The sequence below is a fragment of the Genypterus blacodes genome, unplaced genomic scaffold (genome assembly GCF_046128005.1).
Source record: "Genypterus blacodes isolate CSIRO-AG114 ecotype Tasmania unplaced genomic scaffold, CSIRO-AGI_Gbla_v1 ptg000032l_1, whole genome shotgun sequence".
Taxonomy (NCBI): Eukaryota; Metazoa; Chordata; class Actinopteri; order Ophidiiformes; family Ophidiidae; genus Genypterus; species Genypterus blacodes.
Window position 1 is genome coordinate 205001 of NW_027466845.1, and position 22500 is coordinate 227500.

A 22500-nucleotide genomic window follows, 5' to 3' on the forward strand; every position below is an offset into this window, starting at 1 on the left:
CCCGAGCTGACCAACAGACAGAAACAACAGAGACGGCGACTTCACCTGAGTAAAGTTTACATGGAACTCTACCGCTGCCCAACGCTGAGCCTGAGCAGACTGAGTCTGAGCAGACTGAGTCCCTCTGGGTCCGGCAGCAAGAGCAGCCTGTGGCTCCCTGCAGGAGCTGCAGTCACACAAACAGCAGGAGCTTCTTCCTCTGCCAGTACAATCAGACTCCTCATGAGCATTAGAGCTCATAGAGACACATTAACTCACACTGATCCATCAATACGACTAAAAGCTTCTCCTCAGCTTCTCCCCTCGCTTCAGAGACTATAAACCAGGAACACGGCTCCATTTTCATCCGCTCAGTCCAGGGATCTAAGCATCAGAACCACGCAGCCTCGGCCCAAACCTTCGCCCTCGCTTTGCTCACCTACGCCGCCAACGTGGATCAAACGCTTAAAGAACGGAGCGGATCAATCCCAGGCCGCCGCTTTCATCTCGTTCCGTGCTGAGAGGAGCGGAGTGCCGTCAGGGTTCATCTGGGCGGAGCGGTCAGCAGGCTCCCCAGGCCTTCCTGGCAGACGGGCTATCCATTATTTACATTCTGTTCACCACTTTACAGCGATTGTTACGGCCATGGAGCTTCTGCTGGGCCTCAGGATGAAGCTTCCAGAAGAAACATATAGAAATGTGAATTTTGGTGAACAGCAGCTAACATCCATAGATCTTTAATAATGTATAGTCTGGTTATTATTATATAAAGTGTAAAGAGTGGATAAATGAGAGAATCACTGCTCCTCTCATGCTCCTGGATCCAGACTTCATAAACTAATCAAATCTCTGCCTTCCAACTGCTGTTTTGTCTTTAATTCAATTCTTTGTGCAACCGGAGAAATGTTGTCTCCAGCAGAAAAGAGTGCAACCTTCAGAGTGAAGATTAGCAGGAGCCCAACATCAGCTCCTGGTTCCTCCTCCTCCTCCTCCTAATCCTGTCAGCATGCTCGGGCCTGATCCTGGTAACAGCGACTCCTTCATATGTTCAGTCACACAGTGTGTGTGTGTATGTGTGTGTGTGTGCTCACTGGTTTCTCGTAGTTTAGTCGCTCACACTGAGGAGTGTCAGCAGGTCCAAGCCCCTCTAAGCACAAACTGACTGTTTGCATCTCGGGGGGTTAAAAATAACAGCAGAAACAGGTGAGCCCAGAGACCTCACACACACACACCCGCACACACACACACACACACACACACACACACACACAGAAGGAGCCAAATGGGTCATTACCACCTCCCAGCCTCCCTCTCAGTCAATCTGTCGACAAGGTGTCAGAGGCAACAACAGGACGGCCCGACGCCTTCTACAGCCCGTAAAACGGTCTCAGGCACGCCCAAGTTTCCATGGCAACAGCTGTGCCGGCACTAGCTTCAAAGACACAATGCAGCGGCTGTGAGGAGCATCTTCATCAGCTGTAATTTTGTGTTGGGTGTGATGTCAGGAGGTTTGATTTCCTTCGTGACTTTGGAAACTTAATGGGGAAAATGAGCTTCGTCACACAAAGACAGTGTGTGTGTGTGTGTGTGTTTGTGTGTGTGTGTGTGTGTGTGTGTGTGTGTGTGTGTGTGTGTGTGTGTGTGTGTGTGTGTGTGTGTGTGTGTGTGTGTGTGTGTGTGTGTGTGTGTGTGTGTGTGTGTGTGTGTGTGTGTGTGTGTGTATTTCATATTTGTCAAACACACTTTGACAGGGACATGTTATCCTTATCCCACACGCACTTTTGAGTCAATACAGGAAGTGAGATCTCCTCTTCCTCAGCGGATGAGAGCTGGCACAGGCAGGTCGTCAAGTTCAGCTAACTGGGATTTAATTAAGAGTAAAGGCTGAGGCACCGGGAGATGAATCACACTTTCCCTTAGCGTGTGAGAAGGGACATGAGGGGAGAGCTGCAGTGTGAAGGCTGAGATGCTGAGACAGAACATGTCTCTGTCTCTGTCTCTGGTCCTTTAAAGACCCGACGTCCTCACCGGTGCCAAACTGTTAGCGTGCTGAGCAAAGGTTTAAGACCTCCAGAGTGAGACGAGTGTGAAACCTCTTCACTATATAATGAAGCTCATACAGCAATGGAATGACATTAGATTGATGAATGTCGTGAAGTAACACACATTAACGCGTCATAAATACACTCCACTACTCTGGAGCCTGGACTGAATACTGACTGCTGCCTCTGTGTCAGGCTGTTAATACATCTATAACCACACACACACACACACACACACACACACACACACACACACACACACACACACACACACACACACACACACACACACACACACACACACCCCGTCCTTACCAATACTCATCTCCTTTTAAAGCTCCTTAATTAAGCAGAAATGTATGGCGGGAAAAGAAATCAAGGTTTAATCTTCATGAACCTCCTGCCTTGGTACCGAAGTTGTTACAAATGTAATAACAGAATGTGAAGTATATTCTACCTGTGCCTGGGTTTACATCAACACATCTGTTTCATCTGGAACATCTGTCTGTCAGCGGCACAAAGGAGGGAAACGTTTCTACTTTTCAAACTCAGCTTTGTCCATTTACAGGTTTTTATTATCCAGACGAATCTTTACAGCAGAGAGCAAAGTGCATCCACCCAGAGAGACAGACAGACAGACAGACAGACAGACATGAACCCATCCAGCTGTGTTAGAGCTGAAGCTGAGTCTTGAAACTCCAATGCCAAGGCTCCTCTGAAGAAAACGCAGAGTCAGAGTGGCTCGTCTGCCTTTGTGTGTAATCAGTGAGACCCAGCAAATGTACAACGTCTGACCTGCCAAACCACTAAACCCCCCCCAAGATCCACTGGCCCATAAACACTGGCTGACCGACCCAAGTGTCAGGAGGAGCGCACCGCTTTCTGCTGAGCCGTGTGGAAATCAGAGCTGAGGTTCGTTTCTGAAGGATTCTTGTGCGAGTACTGTGATAGACGAGAAGAAACTTTAAGAGAAGTGAAGAGGAGGTGATGTTGTTGTGGGACTGTGGGAGATTTAAATCAGGATGAGGTCACGCTTGAGTTATTTCTGACATTTCTAAGTACATTTGAGAAATATGAGAGTGAGCTTTGTTTACTGCTCTGGTGGGGTTTAATCTTCACCACTTTATTGGCTTATTTATACTTATATGCCTAACTCCATTTCACCAGGGCTCAGAAATGAACTTACAGCCTCATTTCAGACATTCACTGGAGCAGCATGTTCGTCTATTCCTGGACTACAGCGAAAAGGCTTTGGGCTCCGCGTTGGACTGCGTATGATGAATCATTCAAGAAAAATGTTTGAGGTAGATACCAGCAGACAAAGGTCAACGTAGCACTTCTTACTTTACTTGACTTAAAACTAACGATACAAAACAAGAATAGACTTATTTACAAATGTGCAGCGTTCACAATTCTACTTATTAAGAAGTAGAGAAGCATTAGGTAGGTAAAAATATGTTTCAACATCAAAAGAAAATGATGAATCAGGATAATCTCCCAGCTTTAAGGAATTCCATAAAACCCTCTACAGGTTGAAAAAACTCTTAAAACTAATTATCTATAAAAACGTAATTATTGATCTCATAATGAGTGTAAAGTGTGATGTGTGGAGGAGCTACTGGAGTAAAAAAAAATCTAAATTCTCTCTAAAATTAGTAGATTGTGGAAGAGAGAATTTTTTAAGATGTAAATATCAAGGTAAAAAAAAAAATCTTCAAAATGGTCCTCAGATACTCAGTGTGCATGATGGTGCCAGAGGTTCATCCATTCATTGTGAAGCTCATATCTGATCATGCTCACTTCCACCGGCCTCCAGTGTTCCCACCTCGCATGCTCTCATCACAGCACACTGGCAAACTGGGGGTAAACTGGACTCCTATCACAACACACCATCCACCATCGGCTCTTAGAAGCTCAACGTGGCCGCCTTCAGGTCCGTGTGAGCCGGCTGGTGGCCCTGCGCGCTACGGGGTGGTAATATATGGAGGTAGATGAGAGAACAGGGGGAGAACAGTGCCTACAGTACCCATTAACCCCCGTCCTATTCACGGCCAAGCGAGCCTCCAACTCACGCACCACGCTTGGCTGAGAATGGAAATGAATGGGAATTTACAGGGAAAACACAGTGGGGAATAACGGAGAACGGTAACTTACCACTGGTCTGGTCAAAAATGTAATTCCCAGGCTGTTTGGTGATGAATTCCGTCACCGGCACGCAGCGTCTCATGTATCCAGGCAAGTGTCTCTCCTCTCGGCTTCGCTCGCTGGCTGTGCTCTGTCGCCCTCCTGGTTCTTTTTTTAACGGTAAACTTGCCAATCCCAGGCTATTGTTAGCGAAGCACACAGAAGCCTGCTGCACCGAACGCCCCGCCCCTCACATAATACTTCTGACACGCCATTGGTCGTCTTTCAGCCACTCTTGCTGGTGATTGGGTAACCTCTATGTCCGTCAGAAAGTAGGGGCGGGTCACATCGCAGTTAGCCGGTGTGGAGAGAGCGGTGGTGCGTTCGCGTGGTGCCACAGGGCATGGGAAATCACGAGCTCATTTACGTGTCGTGTTTGTCAGTACCTATAAATAAAAGAAAACTGAATGATTAAAAATAATTATAAAAATCCATCATTGATTTAAATATTTTAAATCAGGGATGTAGCCTTTTTTCAATATGCGGACCATACAGAAAGTAAAGACTTCCAGACGGAATTTACAGCTGAAAAAACAAAAACAAACAAGTAAAAATGATCATTACATCATTATAGCATCATTGTATCCTTGAGGGGGATAAAATGCATTGTTTTCTTTCAGCATGGAGCTTAAAAAGAGCAGGATAACGTAAGAGAGCTAAACTAAGGAACGATAGTAATAAAGTTAAGCAAGGAAAAACCGCCATCTAGAGGAAGAAGTGAAAAACACACGCACACTTTCACTCTCTTCTGTCCTTACTACAAAACTAGATGTCCAGCAGAAAATACATCTGCATCCCTAATAATTAGAAAATAAAAAAGCATTTACAGACGACCTTGTTTTTACATTTTATTTTTATTAAACATTCATTTATAAAAGAAGTGTGGTGTAGATGTGTTATGATTATGATTCCTAAAGCAATTACTATAGGCATACAAAAAGTAGTTCAAAGCAGCAGGGAGTGATGCAAATTAATATAACACACACAATAATAATAAGAGATGAGTAGGATACATCTGGATACACTGTAATGTTTGATACATTAGGGACAAGGGACAGAGAATGCAACATAATTATAGTCATTATATCCCCCCTCTCTCTCCCAACGTGTTAGTTTGGGTCATTGTGTTTGTCATATTGCAAGGTGGGAGTTATAGAGAAAGCAATAAGTCATAATGAAGAATGGATGAAAGAGACAGTGGGGAGAAGGACAGGGGAGTGACAGTAAAGTAGAGATTAACAACAGCAAACAAAGCAGAAGAAATGCAAAATAAAAGAAAGGGCGTTGGAGGAATGAGAGCGTGGAGAGGAAGAGGAAGATGAACTGGATGAAGGGAAGTGGGAAAAGAGGAGGAGACAAAGAGGCGAGGAGGAAAGAGGAGGGGAAGCGAGCAAAGCAGAAGAGGGGGGGAAGTGTGAGTAAGACCGAGAGATGGAGCAGAGGTTACATCAGAGTGGGAAACACTCTCAGCCTCCTCACTTCCGCACCATGTGAGACACAGACCGGCTCTGAGTCTCATTCGTGTCCGGCAGCACCTCGTACCACCCGGGCAGAGCGGCTCCCAAAGAGGCAGCAGTAAAGACCCGAGGAGGAGGAGACATCACAGGCCTCCCAGTGCGGCGGAGAGTCGAGCCTAGCCGGTGCCATGGCTGCCGACGTGGCGGTGTCTCTGGCTGTCCTCGCTGCCATCGTGGTGCTGAGCGAGGCTGCCCGCCGGCTGCTGCGCGCGGCTCTGGCGGGCCGCGGGGCCGCCGCCGTGTACGCGGTGGAGCTCGTGTCTACCTTCCAGCTCTGCTGCTGCACGCACGAGCTCAAGCTGCTGTCCGAGGTGGGCGGGGTCGAGCCTCGCCTCTCGCTCACCTTGACGTACCTGATGGCCGTGGTCCACGCGATCACATCCCACGGGGCCACCGGAAACCCCTGCGGCGCGCTCGAGCACGCGTACACCGGGAGGCTGCCGCGCGGTGGCGCCCTGCGGCGCATCGCGTGTCAGTTCGCTGCGGCCGGCGCGGCCCGGGTGGCGGTGCCGGTGATCTGGACCCTCGGGATGTCCGGGCTGCACCTCAGGCACAAGCTGCTCGGCTTCCGGTGCGTTAGCGCCATCAACGCGCCGCTGCTGAAGGCGGCAGGAGTGGAGCTCGCGTGCGCCTTCACGGTGCAGACTGCGCTGACACACACGCGGCGGCTGGAGGAGAAATACCGCGTGCACGCCGTGGCTGCGGTCATCGCCACGGTGGTGTATGCAGGTGTGACGTTTAGTCTGGACTTTACTGGGTCATCTACTGGGTTCTGTTCCATTTGAGTTCACTTGCATTCTGTTCTACTCTCCTCTCAGTGTTTCTGCTGCAATACACTGCTTTGTTCAATTGTGTGTGTGTGTGTGTGTGTGTGTGTGTGTGTGTGTGTGTTCCAGGTGGCAAGCTGACAGGAGCAGTGTTCAATCCGGCCTTGGCCTTCTCCACACAGTTTCCCTGCAGTGGGAATTCCTTCCTGGAGTACAGTCTGGTGTACTGGCTGGGCCCGGTACTCGGTAAGTGAATATTCTGTGCTACAGAGAGAGGAGTAAAGATGAAACATGCAGTCCAGATGTGGAGACCGACTTCAGAGCCCAGCATCATGAACCTGCCATCACTCAAGATGCCTGACTGATGTTTCAGTACAGAGACAAACTGGTGATACGTAGTTACATCTAACCTGGTGGTTTAGTTGATGTTGGTTGGTTTGTTTGCATCCATTATATCTGCAAACACAGAAGCAAACTGGGCATCTTCATCTTCCAGAGGCTTTACCGAGTTTCGGAGATGAAGGTTACTGTTAAGCTACTGTCAAGCTACTGAAATACATAGTTAAGTTAGTAGCTTTGTCTGATCCCCAGTGACAACATGGTGGCGCCTCGTTTCCTTCATCTGCTCTCTGTTGTTGCAGGTATGATGAGCTCTGTGTTGTTCTTCGAGACATTCGCTCCTGGACTGGCAAGAAAATCAGCTGACCCTCTTCATCGCCCCCTGGAGCTCAAGAAGCAGAACTGAAGAACACGCTGACCGCCTGTCCAGCTGCTGCTCCGTCCAGGCGAGCAGCGTTAAGATCCACCTTCTCTAAGAAGACGTCTGACTCTACATGGACCGTGATGATCCTGTAAGAACGATCTGATCTACAGAGCACAAAGTGACAAAGTGTTTAAATGCTAATATCAGAAATTGGTTTATTATTTTTCATTGAATTTGTCTTTTTTTTTAGTCTTTGTTTTTTATTTGCAGAATCAGTATTGATGACAGATTACAGAGCAATCAAGGTGAAAGGATTTTTGTTGATTTCTCTAGAAATCTTTTGTTTTTTTTACAGAATTATCTATAGTTTTCCTAGATTTTTTAAATTGTATTTTCTGCAACCAAGTCAAATGTAGATTTTCCCGTTGGCTGATGAATGTGAATCCTTGTGCACACACGCACACACACACACACACACACATTGTATGATTGGACGATAGAGATTACATGGAGCCGAGTGTATTTTTCTATAATACAGCAATTTACTTGAAATTATTTTGTCATTAATGCACTAAAGAGCTTAATAGTTTAATTATAATATAAAATATATCTGTGTTAATGTATGTTTATCTGATGTTAGTAACTTTAGCCACACTACTTACATGACTCTCATCATGATGATGATGATGATGATGAGCTAAATGTAAATGTTACAAAAGTGAGCCTGACAATGCTGAGCTGAGACTTGATTTTGAGATGCACAAACTACAAAGACTAAATGTCCTCTGGCGCCACCCTCAGGTCAAAGCTTTAGCCCCACTGGTGGTAACGCTTTAGGACCAGAGCAGCTTTCATTAGCATCGTAGCATCTGAACTGTAGACTTGTTACAAATGAGGATACTTGTGTCATGTGGTATCGTGGCCTCACCTCTGGCGCCACCCTCAGGCCAAACTACACTGAGTGTTTCAATCTGTGACTAAAGTCTGTCAATGTTAAATCAAGTCATCTGTAAATGTGACATATCAGATACAAGCACATACTGTAAGAATGTACTGGACACAAAGGTTGATTGACAAGTTATGAGCCATGAACTTGACACACATGTGCCAACAATGCTGAAGGAATATGACCCCAGTTTGTTCTTTGTGACCTTTGTTGCCCCTAGTTTGTCCATCTTGTTGTACTTTTAGGTAACTTGATAACTTCTAACTTATAAACATTGAGGTCAAATGAAGCAAAAACAACCCAGGAACTAAATTGAAAAAGTATTTCAGCGCATAGGTGTCAGGATCAGAACTTATCAATCAACCTTCATACTTGTTTGTTACTTTTTTAACACTTAATAAACAGTGTGAATGGCATCATGACAGTGTTGTTGACTGTGGTCAAGAGTGAAGTCGTGTTCAGTGTAACCAGACGATGTGCTGGACCAGGACTCACCACAGGATCCTAGTCACATCCTGTCTGGGTCAAACCCTCAGGGAGGTTTAGGTCATAACTTCATTCTACATGAATCATCAAGCTCCATTATACACAAATCATTACCACATGGCATGACTCATCCAAACAGTAACACGACCTCACCTTTAGGGTGTTTCTCTCTCCCATCAGTGGAGTCACGTGGTGGCAGCCGGTCCCTGTCAGTCCCAGTCGGCCCCCCGGGCTGAGCAGCAGCTGCGGCCCTCGTCACTCAGGGAGGCGTCTGCGTGTTCACCTGGAGGCCAGGGACCAGGCGGCTCCATCATGAGGGAGAGGGTGGAGGCAGCTCCTGTGTCTGCTCTCACATCCAGACGGCAACTATGATCTACCAAACTCACAACAGGAGAAATCATTGAGCAGTATTATGAGACGCCACATCACAAAACACTGAAGACATTAAATGTAAGATATATTTGTTTTGCTCAGATGTACAGCTGACCAGTACATTTTAAAGTCTTCATGTTAATGGAGTTCATTCTGTGGGAGAATGATGAAGGTGAGGAAGATGGTGCACTGTGGCAAACACACAGTCCTGTGGGTCACCAGGGGCCGGAGAGTCACTGCATCAGGTCATGTGTTTGTGTGTTGTGGTTCGTGGTTTTCTCCTGTGACTGAGATGATTTCTGGCACATTGTTCTGCCCCTATCTTCCTCTCCTCCATTGCTGAACCAAACTCATGCACCTACGTAATTCTTCATCTAGTTACTTCACCTCAAAGACCAAGTGACCACAAAGCCTCAGATTTACCACCCATGTTTTATCAGATATCTACATTCAAGAGAAACAAAACAGTTGCTTGATGAACACATTATATAGATCTGTGACAACTCCTCACCATATGACCAACAGGACCAGCAGTAGTTTCTATAAAACATCTCCATTCAGAAACTGAACAGAATAAAAAGATCTTAGCAGTTTTCAATGATTCATAAATTTGTGCCATTCAGCTTTATCAAAAAGGCAGAATCTTTTGTACAACACACCGCAACATCATGATCGACCCAAATATAAACACAGGACATATCAAGCAGCACAACTGAGAGTCTATAAATAAATACAAAGCACAGGAAAAGGCTCAGAGCCTGAAGTAAACATTACATCTATGTAGTGAGATTACATTTCCCATTTCCTGAGCAAGGTTTTAATCCAGACAGACGTCCCAAACCTAAACAAATGAACACAAAACTGTTCTTCCAGAGGCATGAAACCAAACCCCCAGACTCCACATGACAACAGGAGCAGTGATGAACTGTTTCCTTATAAATAAGTGACATTTTGGAGAAATTAACACCTTGATTTACCATTAAACAATGAGCACCAAGTAACATTGTCGTCCTAAAATGGATATACAGCATTTAAAAGCAGCCTCTTCTTCTTTGTACCGCTGTGGCTTATAGCTGGACGTACAGTCGCCCAGTCTATACAGCAGAAATCTGTCGCCTGAGGCTGTGAAAGGGGTTCAGCAGTCAGCTTAGAAATCCATTAAGTAGACAGCTCAGTCAGTAATGACTAAACTCACTAATTAGGAAGGAAAGACTCAAACGCATCACGTCAGGTCGCCCTGCAGCAGACTGAGTGTGTGCTGATCCCCTTTGTAGCCTCGACAACGTCTTCAAATGTGTCATAAAATTACAATCTCTCTAAACGTGCAAATAAACATTCAACACCCTCCTGATTAAGAACACAGCTGCAGTTTGGTTTGAACTCTTACTTGGATTACATCATAGTAGCAGTAATGTTGTGTGGGTTTTGTGACCACATGGCCGACAAAAACGGTCACAGTCGCCATCAAACGCATGATTATTAGTAAGAGGACAACAAAGAGTTGAGGCTCAAAGATTTCAGCTTTTCACAGCTGAATAGAGATTCTTCTCAGCTAGATCTATGAGCCAACACATCTCACACACACACACACACACACACACACACACACACACACACACACACACACACACACACACACACACACACACACACACACACACACACACACACACACACACACACACACACACACACACACACACACACACACACACACACACACACACACACACACACACACACACACACACACACACACACACACACACACACGGTCATCTAGTGGTGAGGCCAGCTGACAGAGACGCTCCTGATGATGGAACAAAGCCAGTAAACAGTTACACACAGTGTGAGGAGTGAGCTCTTTTCTCTCTGCAGGAGAAGTCTGCAGATACGTGGTTTCCTTAGGACGGCAGAGACGTTCAGTTCAAAAGAGTACACACACCAATGATCAGATCATTTGTTTGCTTTGTCTGCTTTGGACTGTGAGACCAAAAGAACAGGATCAGCGAGCAGAACAGTTCTGCAGCCGGTCCAGGTACCTCAGTGTTTAAGGTTTGGGTCCCAACAGGATTTCCAAAGTCTTCATCACTTCAGCTCTGTGCCGCTGTGGCTGAAGAGGAGAGAATAAGAAGGAGTACCCACAGCTAATAAAAAGGTCCACATGTTTCATTTTGTAAACTAATGACAGCATCTTTAAAAAAGCCACTCTGCAGGTTGGGTTTGGTGTGTTTTGGGTCTTTGAGATGAGATGAAGACACACACCCCTGCACTGGGGTCACAGCGTGGACGCACCAAAGAGACGACAGAGAACGTGACTGCACTTCATACGCTCGGACACGGAGGCAACCAATCACATCGCTCGCTGGCGTAGAGCTCCGCCTTCATTCAGTTTGTCGTCGCCTGTTGTCTCGCCGCTTACAGTCAGTAAGGGAATGAACTCTGAAAGGAAAACAAGACTGGTTATGATTTTTAATCTTGAGAGTCTTCCATAACAAATAAACACATGTTGTGCTACATTCATGTTTACATGTTAGCATGTTGTATCTCCATGACCCCCTGGTGAAGGCACTCACCCTTAATTTCAGGTTCGATCTTGCCGTCCACGTTGTCCATCTTCACCAGACAGAGAGTCTGCAGCAGGTCCATGGCGTCAAAGGCTTCTCCAGAACAGTCACATTGTTTCTTCAGCAACTCAAGCACCTACAGTCAGAGAACGTCCAAGTGTGGAGGAGGAGGGGAGGAGATTTGCTGTTTAGTGAGCCGTTCATTATCACATCACATTACAGAGGTCAAGATTTAAGACCTGATGTGTAATTACAATGAACACAGTGTTATTTTGGTTTGATCACAGTAATATAAACCAAATGCTTCATCAAAGCCACCTTGATGTATTTGTAGGACTTGAGCTCGCTGATGTTCTCCTCAAGGAACAGCAGGTAGAGCGACAGGTCGTCCCACTGACCAGCAGGCGTGGGCATGACGCTGACGGTGGGCAGAGACTGGTAGGTTTCCAAGAAGCGGGCGTAGCCGTGGCAGAAGAGGGGGCGGAGGCCGGCGTAGACCACCACGGGAACCAGCGCCACGAACACAATCAGGTTGACCATGCTGAGAATGGAGGTAAAGAGAAGTAACTGCAATTGAAAGAGTTCAAACTCTCAGTGAGGGCTGGGATGGTGGTGGATGAGTGTGTGTCATGTACCTGAGCAGCGAGAAGACCCCCACAGCGATGAGCTTGCAGTGCACCTCCTCAGGGACGGTTGGGTCGGTAGCCAGCAGGCCGACTCTCAGCCGGCAGCTGAACTCGTCGGTGACAGAGGCCAGGCGGAGGTAGTAGCCCAGGTAGACGCAGGCGCACACCAGGATCACCAGGGTGAGGCAGTGGAACAGCAGGTAGCACAGCATCAGACCTCGGGAACAACGCTTGGTCATCAGGAACTTCTGCACCAGCGGGTACATGAAACAGCCCTCAGTGGGATCGCTGGTGAAAGAGGTCAGCAGAGCACAGGAGGAGAAGATCAATTCAGATCTTAAATAACAGCAAGGAAGAGAAGACATCGATGAGGTGAACAGGGGCCGACCGGCAGCAGGGTCCTAACCTGTCTGTGCTGAGGTGGTCAGACTTGCTCATGCGCTTGGCCAGTGTGATGGCGCCGTTGTAGCATCGGTCCAGTTCCTCCATGATGAAGGCGAGGTCAGACTGCAGCAGAGGCGCCGCCGTGAACCTCCAGAACAACGCCGGGATGTACATCAGCACGGACACCAGCAACAGGATGTAGGGGAAGAACTGGAGGGACAGACGGGAGGACAAGTACAGAGTGCAGACAGAGTGCGGTGTCATCATCACCATGTTTCAGTAGCTGTGACTCAGTATTAGAAACATTAGAAACACTGTGCAACTATCACGGATGTTTGGACAAACTATCCCCAGTCTGCTTTGTTACTGGACTGAATATCCCCGTCTGTATGTCCCACTGTCCTTTAATGTTCCATTAGCTGTAGCTAAGCTAAGGATGCCTCAGTGCCACTACACAAAGCAAAGTGACGCACACCTATAATGAACTCATGTGGCAGCAGGCAGCTTGTGTTGTTGTGGATGAACCAGTGGATCCTGTAACAAAGTCTTTGTCAAACTTTCAGGAATTTTAATGTCAGATGTATAGCTGATTGAACATCACACCCATATCATCATCACTCATCCAAACACCAACGCCAATTCCTGCAGTAACACGATCTAGACTCACCTCATTCACCCTGTGTGTGTGTGTGTGTTTACCTTGTGGAGCCACAGAGGTAGAGTGTGTGTATGTACGGCTGCCCAGCAGTATGAATCCACATATGCCGCCTGCCTCCAAGAGAAGTTAGACGGAGCAAAACAGCTGATCTGAGTACCTGAGAGAGACAGACGGACATTCTGTTCATCTCTAACACAACATGCTCTAATGTAAACAGACCTGTTCTACTTTCACAAAGTCAACATCCAGAAGTTGCTAAAGGTATTGGGACCATTCCAATAACACACACACACACACACACACACACACACACACACACACACACACACACACACACACACACACACACACACACACACACACACACACACACACACACACACACACACACACACACACACACACACACACACACACACACACACACACACACACACACACACACACACACACAAATTATAAAACCAATGAAAAAGACCTGGACAAAATCATTGGCACCCTTAACTTAATATTATGAAGCTCATCATCTTACTCGTGTTGCTCTGCCCTGCTGCTCAGACAGTTTGGTTGAAGTTTACGGCCTCATGGACATTAAACGTCTGGCAAATAGTTTATCTGAAAAATCGCTCCAATCCAATTGTTCCTTATCAATTTATGGGGTATCAATATTTATGTCCAAGCCATTTTCATTTGTTTTTTATTCTAGATACATTAAATCTAAAATCAGAAGCAAAGTATCAGTTCTAGTAAATATGGATTAAAGAATGATGGATGCTAACAACTTTTGTCTGTCAGTTTTCAACTTCTGTCAGAGAAACACGTGTGCTTTGTTCTCACCAACAGAGACTTCCTGAGCGAAGGCCAGCGAGATGAGCAGGAGGGGGAGGCCCACTGCCACACAGGTCACCATCTTGTCCACGGCCAGTTCTGTGCGGATGTTGCGGTACCGAGCCTGACTCTGGTCCTTCAGCAGGAAGTCGCTGAACACGTACTCAGTGGCCATATGTGGGATGGCCATTGTGCTCGTCTGCTGTCTGCCTGTAACTCATGAATATTTACACATGTGCAGCTCAGACAACATGTTGGATATGTTTCAAATACTTTCAGTCATTGTGTGGATAGATCAGATCAGTGTCTTTTCATAACAAAGCAGCTCCTTTTGTCAACCCTGCAGGCAAATCCTGGAAGGAGTAAACAAAGTCAGCAGACAGCCAGTGTTGATCAGGTTGAGGCTGCTGTTTCTCTGTCCGCCTCATGGATCGTAACTAACTTGATATTGTCTATAACTGACAGAATAACATTTTATTGCTCAGTTTGACTTTGGATTTCTCTACACGCCTGACAATAAAACCTCGATGAGACTAATAAAAGGATTCAAACAATAGCAGAGGCATTTAGAGCAAATATGACGTATCACTGCTTGTTGCTTGTTTGATGATGATTTATTGATTTATTACTTCCACATCATTCAGATTAATCAGTTTACTTTTGCAGATCTAATTTGTTGAGTGAGGATGCTGGTGTGTACAAATCAAAGTTGGTTAACAACTCGTGACTGAGTGTCCACAGCACAAACAGGCTCCTGTTTGCTAGAAGGTACATTTTCAGTGCATTTCAGCAGAAATAACAGCAAAGAAACTAAACTTAATGTCCAGGAGCGACACTTTCTGACTTGGCTCACCAAGTGCCCTGGTCTGATTACAGGAAAGCGTTCATTGTGTGCAGCTTCACATCAAAGCTGCTCAGTAACACAGCGTCTTTGAACGTCTCAACATCAATCACACTGACCCGACTTGTTATGTTCAAACTAAAAGCAGATAATCAACTTGAGCTTACCTTTCTAACGTGCGCGCTTTCCTTCGTTTCAGTGCTTTAGTTCTTTTAAGTTGTGATTTCTGTGGTGAAACGTCGCTGGCTGCAGCTGAGGTAAAGACAGAACCACACACACACACTCAACAGTTGGAACAAGGAGCTGAAACAAAACCCCAACTTCAGCCTTTAACGCTTCCGCTAACGCTAAAGCTACTTCCGCGCTTATTATAATTGTGCTGCTTTCACGTGCTTCTTATCAGCTCGTATATTGCAACACTTGCTGTAGTAAACAAAACAAACCGCTTTTACGCGCCCCGCTTTACTTTACGCCACTTACATCAACGAGTAATTTCACTTCAGTACGATTCTATATAAAAGTTAAAATGCAAAAATCACAGGGGGCAAGTATTTCTTCCCCTACTCTGGATAATAAACTGATTTGTGGTCAAAACTGCATTGAAATGCCATTCAAATTATTTTACAAATGTTGCACTCCCAATAAGGCAAATACACAAATAACCCCATACATTCAGTCAGTTGTACTTACTGTAAAAAATGAACCAAAATAATCTTCTACTGTATTTGTAAATCAATGTAATGGAATAAAAAAAATTTGAAACGCAAAATCTAAATTTTATGGAAGATGTGGATTTTTAAAAAGAAACAAATTGTACATAGTGACGTGTTTTCATATACAATTTTACGAAAAACATAAAAACTTTGAATCTATCTATCTATTATTGTTATTATTATTATTATGAGTATTTATTCATTAACCCGTCCAGTTTCAATTCGTGTTATTTTATATGTACAGGCTACTGTTCCTTTGTTCTTTGAGGTTCTAACGGACTTTTCGTGGAATTCTGTTTCGTGATACTGTATAATTAGTGCGTAATACGTACTTTCGTGTTTGTACCAGATTAATTACGGCTTTATTTTGAAATTCTTCCTGGATATTGTTCTCCCGTGCCTCAGCTTGACACCGGTACTTCTCTCCATTCATTTTCGCTCACGCACAGCCGCATCCCAACACCGAGCTCCGGCCCTCCCCTCCTGTTTCTCTCCGCCTGGAAAGATGGCTGCTCCGGCGTTGGCGAGAAGCTCCAGCCCGGCGCTCTGTCCGAGCTTCGCGGTGGTCTGCTCGTTCCTGGAGCGGTACGGGCCGACGCTGGATCTTCCCGAGATGACTTTTCCGCAGATGGAACGGTATCTACGGGACACAACGACAGGTGAGACGCTGTGAGGTGGTGGAGCTGGAAGTGGTGGAAAGCTGCGACACTTGAAACCGCAGGAGAAGGGGGCCACCACCACCACCACCACCACCATCCTCCTCCTCCTCATCCTCACCCCCACCACCACCAAGTAGTATGCGTGCGTGTGGCCCAGCAGGAGTCCACTCACCGCCTCCTCTGCCTCCTTCCTGGTTCACACATTTTTGTACCCCGTTTCCTTCAGAACGCGTCCGAGTCCAAGTTGAAGTTGCTACACTACAATTAAAACAACGAAAGTGCGCTGTCAAGATTATGACCAACCATTACAAAATACGCGCAGTTTGTGCAATTAACACGTAGTTGGCTGTTTCGGGGGTTGTTTCGGGGCTCCGTAATGTCGCCGGACACGCCGTGGGGGGTTACCCGTAGTTAGGTGGCCGGTCGCGGGTCGCGTTGGCACCGCTGGTATCGATCTGCGACGGTTCAACTTGGTGTAGGAGCCATGATGCGCGAGCCATGGCCACACACAGCCAACCGGTTAGCTCCAGAGTGTGTCAGGAGTAATTTTTCACAGGCCTTTACCTCACAGGGAGCCGGGCTGGGACGGCACCAGTGTCCCCCGCTGCTTATTTGTGCCTCACGTTAACGTTTTCTCCGTTTCTATTTGCATTTCACGCGGCTGTCAAAGCGAAACGAGTGGCGTTAGTTAGCTAAAAACACTGGATGTTATTTTTTTGGCCATTGATAGGTTGGTTGTCAAATGTGCGCAGGCGCAGTGGGCGAAGCTAACTGTAGGCTAAACCGTTATTAACTTCCACACAGCATTCAGTGGGATTTCTCTGGAAATTTAGAATAGATTACAGTTCATTTAACGTTTTCTTTGTTACACAACAGAGGGGTGAAGAGTTTGGTGTTCTAACCGCCCGTGTGAGCAGCTTCCAAACCGTGCCAGCCCTGTTTGCTTGTTAACTAGCTGGGCTGTAAACTAACCACAGCTGCATGTTTCTGTACTATTACACAGTCGGTCGCGGTTAACTTCTACATCACACACATTTATCCCAAACGTTACTAATTCTGTCCCATTTTCACGGCTTTTTTTTTGGGAGGTTTAGCTGCTTGTTTGATCTCTTTGAATTGTTGAACTAGCCTTTTATACACAACACACATATTTACCTCCAACTCAAAAAAAGAGAGGAAATCCATCGATAAAGGCTTTGTTTCCATTTGATCATCATATTTGAGTATGTGGGCTTTAGTCTAAACACACTGTGTCGGTTTAGTCACAGAAGCATCAGCATCATCTGTGCCCTCAGAGTGTTATGACACTGTAATTGCTGAGCGGTATTGAAAAGCCCCCCTGTAAAGTCAAACGTCTCGCTGAGAGATCTGCTCCCAGCTTTTCTGCCTTCCACTTTTGAGAACTGTTGACATAATAAACGCCTTCAGCCAGCTGTGAGTGAGCGGCATAAAGCATTCACAAGTTAACCACCTCAGCCTGTACGCATCCGTCCTGTCAGTGCAGAAACAACACCAACCGAGTCCTGAGCAGAATATAAAACAACATCCACAAGTGTCTCCGTATTTATAGCTTCCCTGGTGGCGTCTCCTCTCTCTGGATCATAATTGGCTGGAGTCGGTGCAGCGCATCTTCAAATCACAACTCCCCACTTTAACGGTCACTCTCAGCTTCATTCAGTCGGCTGTTGCTGCTTGTTATCTGACATCTGTTGTCTCACAAGAGAGCAGTCAGATTAATGATGTTGTATTTTGTTATGATAGATGATCACATCTAAGCCTAAATGTAATATGTGAACGTTAACTTTCTTTCATGCTACATATTTCTTAATTTAACCTCTTCTTCATTTAAAAATGCTCTCAAAGCACAGTAGAAGCAGTTAAAGAGACACAATAACTCCAATACCATAACGTGACAGCCCACTGCACAGGTAGGTCAAAGGTCAAGGGGAACCAACAAAAAACCAAGTCTGCAGCTGGTAGGGACCGATTGATCTGGGACACAAAGCAGGATTGTTGCTTGTTGCCACGGTAGTTAAATTGCTGTTTTTAGGCTGAACCCTGCCGCCCTCGTGTTTGTTGTTCTGACTTCCTCTGTGATGCGTTTACTGATCCTCCTGTGTGCTCCGTAGTTCCCAAGCCCCTGGTGGAGCTCCATGTGAAACTGCTCAGGAAGCTCGGGAAGTCCGTCTCCGCTGAACGCTGGGAAAAATACCTGGCAAAGGTGAGGACCTAGTGTGTGTGTGTGTGTGTGTGTGTGGATTGAACGATTGAAAGGGAGGAATAAAGATGTAGGAACATAGCTATACATATACGTATATAGATAAGCCTAGATGATGTCACCTAATGTGAACCTCTTCCCCTGCAGGTCTGCCAGGAGTTGGACAGTACCTGGGCCTGGGAGCTGGAGCAGAAGGGCTACCAGGAGATGAGCATGGAGTGCAAGTCAAGTATCCTCAAAGTACGACATCCCTGTGTTAATTGATAAATGTTTATTTAAAGGTTTGGGTATCTGACTCACTCACACACTCACACACTCACCTTTATTTTGCCCCCACAGTATCTCTGCGAGTGCCAGTTTGACGATAACCTCAAGTTCAAGTCGGCGGTAAACGAGGAGGACCCTGAGAAGATGCGTCTGCAGCCAGTAGGTCGAGACCGGCAGGGCCTGATGTACTGGCTCCAGCTGGACCAGGAGCAGAACATCAGGCTGTACACAGAGGAGCAGGACGATCTGGACGGATCCACCTGGAGGTGCATCGTCAGGTAGGACCAGAGCTGGACCTTCTTAGAGCTTAATGCAAGGGACAGAAAGAAACTTAGAAACTTTAGTAAGTTAGTTTGATACAGTATAGTGTTCATCCCCATCACCTTCAGAGTCATGTTAGGCTTTTAACCCATGAATAACTACTGGCTATCAAAGGTCAACTCTATCTCCATTCATCCTCTGTGTTTTGAGGTCATTCTTGTCCTTGGTTCAGATTCTAGTTGTACCTCATCTCTTTACAGGAAAGATACTTTACATTTCTTTATATCTTTATATCTTATAAATGCTTTGATTTGATTTAGCATCAGATCTGAATGTTATCACTCTCGTACAGATGGCATCTCTCCCCATTTCATCTTTGGACCATGTGTATTTGGTCTAGCAGCTCTTTGTTCATTGTTGTCTTCAGGCCAAATCTTCCTCTGTTTGACTCTGAAGGACTTTTCAGAAGTCTCCTCTCCTGTGAGCCTCACTGGTTCTGTTTGTATCTCAGCCGCTGACCCAGACTTCTTCTCCTTAGGACTCGAAACGACCTGGCTGAAGCTCTGGAGCTGCTGAAGGCGCAGGTAGCACCAAGCCAGAACCAGACCCAGAATCAGAACCCGACCCAGAACCAGACACAGACCCCAAATCCAACCCAGAACCAGACCCAGGGCCAGAACCAGGAGCAGGATCAGAAGCAGAAGCAGGTCAGCTCGAGGAGTGCCAGCCCTGCAGAGAGAAATGGCAAAGCAGGCAGTGAAGCAGGTAAGTTACACATGTGTGTGTGTGTGTGTGTGTGTGTATGTATAAACACTGTTTTGTGTCATCACTCACAAGATGTCAATAAGTAATTAGAGGTGAACCTGCACGCTCCAGCATTCTCACCAGAGCTCTCACTCTCTGTGTAGGAGCTCAGCTGAAGCCTGAAGCAGCTGATGACAACACAGACGCTGATGTCAAAGGCAGCACAGACCTCAAAGCCTCCAGAGACACAGAGGAACACACTGACAGAGGGACGGCCGCTCTGCTGAAGGAGGAGAAACTCACAACACAAGGTAACGTAACTCTTTACTACAGGTCAACCAGGTTCATCCGTACTTGAGATGGGACTAGTTTTGTAAAATGACCGTGTTTCTTTGCGTTTCCTGTTTAGTCGTGGTAAAGCAGGAGCCGTCGCAGGGCATCAAGCAGGAGAGCACAGAGGCGGAGGTGCAGGAGGTGATGGAGGTGAAGGAGGAGAAGACGGACGGCAGAGCAGGAAGGAGAGCCGAGGGTTCGCCGGCCGTCATCGACAACCGCGTGAGCACCATCACCGCCATCGTCAAGTCAGAGTCCAGGGAAGCTGACGCCCCCAGCAACACGGTGTCTGTCGTCATGGCGCCCGGCTCGGCTCTGACCAAACGGGAAATGAACAAGGAACAGGAAGCTGAGCGATCCGTTGTCAGGAGCAACCAGCAGGCCAAGATACCATTGAAGAAGAGGGACCTCAAGCTTTCTGAGGGTTTCCAAGGCAACCGGCACCACAGTAACCACCTGAACAACAGCAGTAGTATCATCGTGTGTAACCCCTCGGTGATTCAGACCAAGGAGGGCCAAGGCAGAGAGGGGACGCCGTCTGACTCTCCGGCACCCCCTGTTGGTCCGGCCCCCTCACAGCAGCAGCAGCACCCTGGGGAGACGGCAGCCAGGCAGGAGCTGTCCAACGGGAGGACGCCTCTGTTCCCGCAGCACAAAGACGGACAGAACGGGGTTATAGGTATCATAGGTCACGTGGGGGTCGTGGGTCACGTGGGCGTGATCCGGAGCCCCTCAGAGTGTCTGAGACCCCCGAGCGCAGACCAGCAGGAGCAGAACGGCCTGGGCTCAGACCACCAGGGGGCCAGGGCCCCGGAGGAAGGGAGGGAGGTGAGCAGACAGTCGGTGCTGGTGAGGAAGGGACCTGCAGAAGGGGACCTGGCAGCAGGACCGCAGCCAGAGGCCCAGACTGCAAACAAACAACCGTCCTCATCATCATCGCCCCTCCAGTCTGAGCGACTACCAAAGGCTGCAGAGAGAGAAGAAAAGGAAAAGAGAGAAGAGAGAGAAGAGCGCTCAGATTCTGTTGGCCTCTCTGCAAAGCCGCAGTCGGTTGAGGAGCAGCAGAGCCAGACTGTCGACAGCAAGGGGAAAGACCTGATAGAGGACCAGGCAGGCAAGGAGGTTCAACCCGTGCACACCGTCCTTCAACACAGTGAAGACGAGCCTGTGAAGACGAAGGAGGGAGTAAATGTGTCCGGGCAGGAGTCGGGGAAGGAGAGCAGAGAAGACCAGCAAGAGAGTCAAAGCAGTGTAGAGAAGGTGGAGGCAGAGTCGGGGAGCGTTGTCCCACGTCTCCAAGCAGAGCAGCAGGAAACAGGAGACCACCAAGGGGAGGAGGGCACAGGGAAGTCCTCGGCCCCGGCTCCTGTGAAGGAGGCTGGGCGTGGATCAGGAGACAACAAGGGGCCGGTGGAGGAAGCCTCGTCTGAGCTGCAGAAGGAGGGGATCAGGCTGAAGATCAAAATCCCTCCTCATCGCAGAAACAAGTTAAGGGGACGAGACTTAAAAGACGAGGAGAAGGAGCAGGAGGACAAGGAGCAGGAGCAGGAAGAGAAGGAGCAGGAGGAGAAGGAGCAGGAGCAGGAGGCAGAGGAAGGGAGGCAGCTGAGGAGGTCTGCCAGGATCTGCAAGTACGTTTGTCTCTGTCCAATGTGTCTCAGATTCGAGATCTATGATACAAAGCAAAGAGAAAACACCTCTGCATCGTGTAGCATAACGTATAATAGACAACATTAAAAGGTCATGACCCCTCTCTCTCTCTCTCTCTCTCTCCCTCTCTCCTCTCCCTCTCTCCCCTCTCTCTCTCCCTCTCTGATCTGCAGGCCCAGCTCCAAGGTGGCAGAGAGCCAGAGGAAAAAAACAGGCAAGAAACAGGCAGCGTCATCCAGAACCAGGGACGGGGAGGACGAGGAAGAGGAGGAGGAGGAAGAGGAGGAGGAGCAGGAGCAGAGTTCCATTATAAAGACAGACAGGAAGGCAGAACCTCCTGGGCAGGCCAGGAAACGAAAGGTCAGCGGGTCAAGCGTGACCTTCAGGGAACAAACCGGTGTCCTCTCCTCTCTCTGTCTGACTCCTCGCCCACCGTCTCTCTCTCCTCTTCTCTCAGGGTAAGCGGAGACACCGGCGTCCTCGGTGGTCCAGCGTTCGATCCAAGAGACGCAAACCGAACGAGGGAAGCGAGAAAGAGCAGGACAGCGAAGGCCAGAGCGACTCGGAGGAGGAATCCAGTAAATCTGAGGAGCTGCCCAGTGAAGACGCCTGCAGCCAGTGTGGCCTGCCCAACCACCCCGAGCTGGTGTGTGTGTGTGTGTGTGTGTGTGTGTGTGTGTGTGTGTGTGTGTGTGTGTGTGTGTGTGTGTGTGTGTGTGTGTGTGTGTGTGTGTGTGTGTGTGTGTTCATCAGGA

General features: G+C 47.4%; 4 protein-coding genes across 7 annotated transcripts in view; 2 read left to right on the forward strand and 2 right to left on the reverse strand.

The window, feature by feature from the left end:
* pak1 (p21 protein (Cdc42/Rac)-activated kinase 1) overlaps positions 1 to 4320 on the reverse strand; it is a 27025-nt gene extending 22705 nt beyond the window's left edge. For both annotated transcript variants that reach the window (XM_076146425.1, XM_076146424.1), the window contains exon 1: positions 4176 to 4320. The gene's annotated coding sequence lies outside the window, so the exon portion shown is untranslated. The remainder of the gene's footprint in view (positions 1 to 4175) is intronic.
* Positions 4321 to 5592: 1272 nt separating this feature from the next.
* Positions 5593 to 8522, forward strand: aqp11 (aquaporin 11). The gene is made up of 3 exons (XM_076146176.1): positions 5593 to 6451; positions 6619 to 6735; positions 7131 to 8522. The coding sequence occupies exons 1-3, from the start codon at positions 5851 to 5853 to the stop codon at positions 7232 to 7234; spliced, it is 822 nt and encodes a 273-aa protein (XP_076002291.1). The 5' UTR covers positions 5593 to 5850; the 3' UTR covers positions 7235 to 8522.
* Positions 8523 to 9409: 887 nt separating this feature from the next.
* On the reverse strand, positions 9410 to 16940 carry LOC142995414 (pannexin-1-like). Its single transcript, XM_076146457.1, has 10 exons — positions 16445 to 16940; positions 15946 to 16253; positions 15068 to 15152; positions 14069 to 14269; positions 13273 to 13388; positions 12596 to 12783; positions 12199 to 12477; positions 11882 to 12104; positions 11573 to 11699; positions 9410 to 11438 (listed from the first exon to the last, which is right to left on the reverse strand). The coding sequence occupies exons 4-10, from the start codon at positions 14247 to 14249 to the stop codon at positions 11350 to 11352; spliced, it is 1203 nt and encodes a 400-aa protein (XP_076002572.1). The 5' UTR covers positions 14250 to 14269; positions 15068 to 15152; positions 15946 to 16253; positions 16445 to 16940; the 3' UTR covers positions 9410 to 11349.
* Positions 16059 to 22500, forward strand: part of rsf1a (remodeling and spacing factor 1a) — an 11276-nt gene continuing 4834 nt past the window's right edge. For 2 of the 3 annotated variants that reach the window (XM_076146453.1, XM_076146454.1), the window contains exons 1-9: positions 16059 to 16272; positions 18402 to 18493; positions 18638 to 18730; positions 18830 to 19035; positions 19557 to 19783; positions 19927 to 20073; positions 20172 to 21726; positions 21919 to 22105; positions 22203 to 22391. In XM_076146453.1, coding sequence (XP_076002568.1) covers positions 16119 to 16272; positions 18402 to 18493; positions 18638 to 18730; positions 18830 to 19035; positions 19557 to 19783; positions 19927 to 20073; positions 20172 to 21726; positions 21919 to 22105; positions 22203 to 22391 — 2850 coding nt within the window. In that variant the 5' untranslated portion in view covers positions 16059 to 16118. Of the gene's footprint in view, positions 16273 to 16951; positions 18301 to 18401; positions 18494 to 18637; positions 18731 to 18829; positions 19036 to 19556; positions 19784 to 19926; positions 20074 to 20171; positions 21727 to 21918; positions 22106 to 22202; positions 22392 to 22500 lie in introns of those variants that run through there. The other variant, XM_076146455.1, reaches the window with a different exon arrangement.